Here is a 7,913-nt window from a genome sequence, read left to right as displayed (position 1 = left end):
AAGTTCATTGGCTTAAAGTCTAACCTACTTTCAAATCTACAATGCTATAGTATCAAAATGTTTTGGCAAAAAAGATCTTGAAAGGAACCATGACATCTTGACAAAAATAGAAATCTGTAATAAAGCTAAATAATTCCTAAAATAAAAGGAAAATATTATAGTATCTGTTTTACAATTTGTATAGTCACACTTGTGTATTTCTCTGTTCACTTCTAGTCTCTGTAATGAAAAATATTTTTATACAAAACATACTAAAACTCTGGAATCATACATCGTTTTACATGCTCAGTACATTTCCCCCTTCTCTCTCACATCCACCCCAGTTCCCTTACCAGACTCTGTTGTAGTAACATGCTTGCTTCACGTAACAGGTATTGGATAGAGACAGTAAACACTGTATCATTACAAGAGCAACGGGAAAAAAAGAAAACAAAAACCAACCCAAAAGAACAACCAACCACCTTGTTTTACGAAAATCTATTAATCCAGTATTTAAAACATACTTAGCATTAAGCCTCAAACAATACAGCAATATGTTACATTCTCTTGAGAAAACAGTTGATGCACACTGTTAAAAAGACTTAAAAAAATTTTTTTTAATACAACTCCAACTTGTGCCTAATAGGATTTGGCCTTTAAGAGGTCTCCTTTGCTGTGGATGGGGTGGCTTTGCTGGAACTTCCGTTCTGTGCCTTGTAGCTGGTGAGGCTGGGAGTATGGATGGTCCGGATGCTCTTGGCACCTTGGTTCAGGGAGGTGGGGGAGGCGGGGGAGGGGGGGGGGGCTGCTCGGCCATTTTGAGTCTGCAGTGAGAACGAGAGATGGTGACCTTTACCTGGATGAGGGGGGCTCTGAAACTTTAAGGAGCCATTAGAGACAGAGGGGATGAGGGAGGCAGAGTGAGCGGCTCGTCCTGTGTGGGGGCTGAGAGGGTTAGAAGAAGTAACCGATGGTTTAGTAGCAGGTGGATTAGGGAAGCTAGAATTGTCGGCACTGGAAGAGGGCAGAGAACTGCTTTTCCCAGAGCTGGGAGAAAGGGCTGGAATCTTAGAAGCAGGTAAGGAGGGGGAAGTAGGCTTATTGTCCCCACCAGCTTTCTTAGCACTTCCATTAGCCTGTAAATAAAGATGGTGGGAGACAGTTTGTCAGAAAGCTGGTAACATGAGCAAATCCACAGGGCCTGGCAATACAGCCCTTCTGAGAATTAAATAAACAAAAGAAAAAAAATACATATATAAACACAGTTCAAGGCCTGAGCTAAGTCTTGTGCTGTATTAGACCTGGTAGAAACCCCCCAAGGACACAGCAAGGGATGGGCAGAAAACCAGGAAGAAGAGCATCTGTGAGAAGAGTCACATCATTCCAACTACCATTGTTACCGTGTGCCGGGCGGGCCATGCGTCTGGGTTATTACTGGGGTGGGGGAGAGGGAGTTCAGGAGGGAGAGTTAATGTGCTTCTAAAAACAGTGCAGTCAACATCCATGTTAGTACCGGTGGCTTTAAGAGCAGTGGAGGAACAGGTTGGTCTGCCTGCCTTCCCTGTGGCGTTCTCACAAACCACCACATTCAATTCACCAGAGAGAAGAAGTCAACTGGGCTGGCACCGTGTGTTAAGAGCTAACGTGGGGAAGTCACAAACGTAAAAGATGTTTCATTGCAAGCATGCAAAAAAGCGTGGTGAGAAGTTTAACAGAGATCTTTTAGTCTTCCTTCATGCCCCCAGATCCAGGATGTCTACGGAAACCATTATTTTACAAAGATAACACATTATTTGGTATCAACTAAGTCAGCGGCTTGCTTCTTAACAGCAAGACTGTCCATCCAAAATTGGGTTTAAGGTAAAACTACCTGACGATACTGGCGGGGGTCCTGCAGTTTGGACTGCTTGCTGGGTTTGTCCGCGCTTCCAGATCTGCCCTTGGAACTCATGGGGACAGGCATCCTGCTGGTCTGTGGGGTCCCGCTGGGGCCCTGTGGGGAAGAAGACAGAGGAGAAGAGAAGAGGACCACCCCGTGAGTGAGTGACCTGAGGGGCCTGTCCCACCGTGCGCAGAAGCTCAGTGTGAGAAGCCACAGCCCTACATGCAGGACAGGTCTAGGAGACGGACATCAGGAGACACCACTGGGGTTAATTCCAAGAATCAAACAGAATCAACTGCTCTACTACTGATTGGACGGATTTTAATGAGAGGACCAGAGCAATCATTTCACACAGCAGACGGCCGGCCCAGAATCCTTGCGTTTACCCGACACCAACCAGCAACAGAGACTTGATTAGCGGTTAGACACCTAGTTGTTGTTTTGGAGGGGAGGGAGGAAACTGTGAGAGGAGGGATCATGGTGAGCAGAAAAAACAAAACAACAAAACCCAAACAAAAACGAGCCACCTGAAAGGAAGCAAGTCAATCACAAGACACCTTTGGCTAATGGTGATTATGGCAGATTTAAGAAAGCAGCTGAGTCTTGTCATTTTCCATCAGCCCAAGATACCTTACGTGAAGCTGGAGGTATCGCTGTGGGGGGTTCTAGGGCAGTGGGAGCTTCATCCAGAGCTAGTGGGGTGCGAGGAGAGGCCTCTTGAGTGAGGTGGGGTGAGCTTGCAACAGAATCTCTGTTGGAAGAATATGAGGTATCACCTAGGGCTTTGGGACTCATTTCACTGATGGTGTTTTCCAGCTGTTTGATGGTCTGCTCCAGGCTGTTCAAGGTTTTGTAGGTATTCTTCCGAATTTCATCAGTTCTTGAAACCTGCCGTGAGCCCTCTGAGCTGGGCTGCTCCGGCTTCTGGGCTGGAGTCCTGGGGGCGTCCTCGGGCTGGGACCGGGAGATCTCGAACCGCCTGGCTTCCTTGTGCTGCTTCAGGGTGCCATCTTCTTCCTCCTCTTCGTAGACCACCACCTGCAGAGTCTTCTTCCCCGTCTTGGTCCCCGTGCGGATGGCCTGGGTGAGTGCAGCCAGCTGCTTCTTGGGGAATTTGAACTTGAACTTTTTCTTGGGGCTTTCAAACTGGTCGTCGGTGATGTCACACTTGTTCTCAGAGTCTAGAGACTCTGCTGGGCCGAGCTTGCTCAGGTCCATCTTACTCCTCTCCTGTCCTCCTCCTGGTATTCTGGTGTCTGCTGGCTGGGAGTGAGACTGCACTTTGCCCTCAGCTGGCTGTCCCGATCCAAGGCTAAGGGAGGCAACCTTCTGGGTAAACCCCTGGGCAGGGTTATTCTGAATACTGGGGTCTCCATTTTCCTCCTCTTCTTCCTCCACGATCTTCTCCTCGGTCATCATTCTCTCTAATTCCTCATCACACTCCTCAAATATGGTGGAAAGTCTCTTGTAGGCCGACCGGATATCCATGGGCTCGTCGAAGATGATGATGACTGGCTTCTTGTCGAGGCACACCACTGGCTCTTCTTGTTCCATCCCTCCTGGCAGGGAGGTCAGCTCCTTCTTGGCATCAATATTGACGGTCTGTACATCTTCTCCTTGTTTGCTCACTATGTCACGGACCTCCCCGCTGGACAGCACCTGGACTGCAGTGCTGGTGATCATGAAGGCAATGTTGTCAGGGGGTGCGCTCTCTTCCGTGGGAGAACTCGAGGCGGGGTCTCCTTCCTCACTAGCACTCGGGCTGGTGTGCCTCGCCCCCTTGGGTCTTAGAATGACTTGGCCAATATCTGTCACGGAATCTTCCCGGTCTTGTGCTTTGACGTCATGAGCGCTCAATTCAGTTGGTCTGGTGGGCGCGGGAAGGTGGCTCCTAGGAGCATCTTGTCCTGGATGACTCAGCTCCTTTACCTTTTTATAATTCACCTTCTGAGTCTCAGCTGCTGAGGTCTGCCGATCTGAGACTTTCAGTCCTTTACTTACTTCATCCTCTAAGGAATGAGTGCCAGAGGTAGTAGAATTGACTTTCGACACGTTTTCCTGGGAATGGTCTCTACTTTCTCTCAGCAAACTCTTACTGGCTGCAGCATTTTCTTTCACTAAAATTCCAGTTTTGTGTTCTGATGTTCTTGAAGCATCAGAAACACTATTCATTTCTCTGTCCCACTTGTCCTTGGGCTGGTCACTAAACCTTAGTGCCCCTGCAGCAACCTAGGAGGGAGAGTGAGGAGGGAAACCACACATGTTAATTAGAGATGGGTCTGCCAAGCATGGGAATTAATCTGCACTATACTGGGAGCCACACAGATCTGGAGAACTCACCTTGCGGGATTCCACTGCGGGGCCATTTGCATATTCAACATCAGATTTCCGTACGTCTTCATGGAAAAATTCCAAATTCTAGTAGAATAGTGTAGGACATGTTACTCCACAAAACCACATCCTCCCCCCAAAGTGGACTACAACTAAATTGCTCCTTTCATGACATTTCCAAAACATGCTGGCCAAGCACATTTGTGGCACACCAGTCCAAAAGCCTACAGTTCTGTTTACCTTGGGTGGCTTTGTTCTCCAACTTCCAAAAATGCCCTGTGTTTGCACAAGATGAAAATCTCAATTAGAAAAATATTTCAAGGACTTCAAATTCTGTGGGGCAGTAGTTAAGTAAATGAAAGGATCAATTTTGAATTAACACATCCATTTTTTTAACATCTGATTGAGAGCTTAGCAGAATCTATAACCAGAAGAATGGTCTACCTTTCAGGGTCTCAGTCTTCTTGCTTATAAGCTGAAGGATTAAAACAGGAGATCTCTCATTGTCCCTTCCTGCTAGTTATTTCAGTACTATCAATACTTCCTTTATGAAAATTATCCTCCAATGACATTTACATTGGTTGAGAGTGGTACTCTCATATTGAAAAACAACATTATTTCTTCCTACTCAAATGACAAATTTAAAATAAACTTGTAGTTTATAATGTTGAAAGTATGAAAACCTTCAGACTAATAGTAGACAAGATGATGGAAAACAAATTTATAGCAATCACTGTGCCAAAATAGAATCCATACATCTGCTAGATAGGTACTGGATGCTCAAAAGGTGGTTGTAACATTTTCACTCAGCTTTCAGTCTTCACACTATCTGAGGCAGGTGAAGATGCCTATCTGAGAGTCTCACCAAGTTTCAGTACCTAAGGATCCAATAGTAAGGAGACACGTATTGAGTGTACTCCACCAGGAAGCACAGCTTTTCAAGTATGGGTCTTTTAGTTGCTTCAAGCCCTGCCACATACTACTCATTACCTATGCCTTATTCCTTCCAAGGTATAAATGTCCCCCCTTCTTGCTGTGGAAGCCCCAGAAAAGGAGAGAGGGGAACAACCCCAAAGTAGGTCATCTAATTAAAGCAATTACAACATAATAAAGCACAATAATCCAGATGTCAATGTCAACCAAGAGCAATGCTACACCCCCAGTTAAAAATGGAAACAATGTTCACACAACAATGAAGGAACAACACACGAACAACAGGCAGCATTAATCACACAGAAGCACAGAAGAAGATGCAAGGTGCATGAGCCACCAAACCCCTTCTGCTGAGTGTCTCCTTCCACCCACAAAACTCCCCAACAAATGCAGTGATTCAGCTGTCAAATGTCTTTGAACATGACTACTTTTAAGGGATTTTAAGCTTACATTATCAAGTAATTCAGAGAGGTTTTAAGAAGAAAAACACCCTCTTGTCTTTTGTTTCCACTCTAGGCTATCACACTTGAGAATGCACTACCTGAAACCCACAAGAAACTGGCATGTCATCTAAAGAGGGTACATCCGGCTGATATTTGGTTGTGACCCTATTTCCTGGGGAGAGGGAGGGCTGGCATATGCTCAGAGTGGTTGCGACTCATGTAATATTCATTGTTAACTATGCCAAGTTAGCCTGCAACATACAGCTTTTAAAAGTGATTTAGTAGTAGAATACCCCAACAGATAATCACTAAGATAAAATCTTAAATTTAGTTTCTACACAACCTATCGTTTTTCCTGGAATTAGAAGAAAGAACAAGCAAATCAAAGTACGCCAACTTTAATAAGAGTAATTTGATCACACGCTTCTTCTCAGCCACAGTGATTTCTCCCATAGTCATAGAGAAGCAGGGATGTTCATGGAAAATAATGATGCTTCTATAGTGTCTGCTTACAGGCCCTTAGGTTTGGATTTTTAGAAAACTGGCAAATGATGGTTAATAGGCATACAGACAATAAACCGAAATTAGAGACACAGTTACAGGAAGATTACAGAAATAGAAAATACTAGGCTTGTATTTTCCTGGGGTGGGGGGAGGGGGGAAGAAGAGATTTGATTCTTGGAAGGGTGAATGGAGAATCCAGGAAGAGATTAATAATGAGAAAAAGTTGGGGACAAGTTTAATACACATGGGTTTGATGAAGTTGCTTGGTCCCTGGGATACAGTTATCCAGAATAAGAATTATGATCAGTCTCACAGAGAGCTGGTACTCCGTTAATAAGATATAGGGGAGCTCTGCGGGCCCAGTGGGTAAGGAGTTGTACTGCCAACCCAAGGACAGGTGGTATGAATTCACCAGAGGGAGGAAGATGGACAATCTTCTCCTGTTCAATTTATTGCCTCTGAAAACCTGCTGGAGGTTCTAACCTGATGGTACATAACCACAATAACAACTTATTAACTTTGATAAATGGGACAGGGACTTTTAATCACAGGGCGAGAAATCTCATGCAACCTTACAATCAATTAGAAAAATTTTACAGTGAAACAACTGTTCTGCCAAGATCTTTGGGGCATTTCAAGTTCTCAGCATTTCTGGCAGAAATAGCCAAACTTTGGTCTAGAATATGCCATGAAGTTCAAGACACTAGAGGTTCTTCCATGGGTCGAGGGAGTGCTAAGTGATGTAGTCTGTAGGGAGTTATGCTTCCAGACTAAAGGCCACTCCTTTTTAGTGGAATGAATCCATTAGCTGCTCTTTGGGAGAAACATGGCAAACTCCTTTGCTATTTACAGCCTGAAACCCAATAAGATGCTCCTGATTTGAAGGTAATGAGTTGCATGAGTTGGTCTTTTTGGGTCACCTAAGAAAGTTGCACATAATTAAATAGTGATGCATGTCCAATTTGATTCTGTGAACTTAGTTCAAATTAGTGGCCTAGTGGTAAGAAGCTATGCTGCAATCTCAAAGGCACGCAGTTCAAATCAATCAGTTGCTCAGGAGGGGAAGGATGGGCAGTCTCCTTCTGTGTGGTTTACTGCCTCTGAAAATCTGCTGAAGTGTCAGCTATGGGTCGGTTCCAACTCGACAGCACATAACAACAATAATTCAAATTGATAGGAGGTTTTCTTTATGAGAGAAGTTGTATGTTGCAATGTCATTAACGGGGCTGATGTCACACAGGGCTCTGTGGTGTCTGTGGACCAGGCAGGAGTTGGTTGGGCCTCCATGGCAGGAGGTGAGTTTTAAGGACTGTAAGTGGGAGCCCAGTATTGTTCCCTTGAAGAGCTACACTGGCACAGCCCTCAGGTGCTAGGCTCACTTACAATTGCAGACTAAAAACTAGAAAAACTAAAGTTTTTATAAACTCTTTGTCCTAAAATTTAGACACAAGATTAATATAATAAAATAGATGTATATGATAAAATGTCATCTCTAGAATGTTGAAAAATTTGAGAGTTCAAATATTTAGCCTCATATCCTTTCCTTAAATGTAACAACAAACTTTCATTTAGAGTTTAGTTCTCCCTGGCCCCCAACACAACTTTTGGAAACAATTAGAATGTGGAAAAGTACGTTTTAGCACTTCAGATAATTTTAGGCTCTGCTGGTCTAGTGGGTAAGGGGTTGTATTCCCAACTCAAAGGCAAGTGTATCGAATTCACCAGTTGCTCTGAGAAAGATGGACAATCTCCCGTTGTACAATCTAGAGCCTCTGAAAACCCACTGGAGGTTCAGCTAGGAGTCAGTTTGTACTCCACACCAATGACTCTGACTATATGGA

General features: G+C 44.5%; 1 protein-coding gene across 1 annotated transcript in view; it reads right to left on the bottom strand.

The window, feature by feature from the left end:
* Nucleotides 1–635: 635 nt before the first annotated feature.
* KIAA1217 (KIAA1217 ortholog) overlaps nt 636–7,913 on the bottom strand; it is a 456,740-nt gene continuing 449,462 nt past the window's right edge. The window contains exons 16-19 of the mRNA XM_006887104.1: nt 4,202–4,279; nt 2,492–4,090; nt 1,850–1,972; nt 636–1,115 (exon numbers count right to left, since the gene is read on the bottom strand). Of these exons, the coding sequence (XP_006887166.1) occupies nt 636–1,115; nt 1,850–1,972; nt 2,492–4,090; nt 4,202–4,279 (2,280 nt within the window). The remainder of the gene's footprint in view (nt 1,116–1,849; nt 1,973–2,491; nt 4,091–4,201; nt 4,280–7,913) is intronic.

This window comes from Elephantulus edwardii, unplaced genomic scaffold (genome assembly GCF_000299155.1).
Source record: "Elephantulus edwardii isolate Elephantulus edwardi_28Jun2011 unplaced genomic scaffold, EleEdw1.0 scaffold00054, whole genome shotgun sequence".
In the NCBI taxonomy this organism is placed as follows: domain Eukaryota; kingdom Metazoa; phylum Chordata; class Mammalia; order Macroscelidea; family Macroscelididae; genus Elephantulus; species Elephantulus edwardii.
Note: the sequence above shows the minus strand (reverse complement) of the source record. Positions and strands in the feature narration are given on the sequence as shown.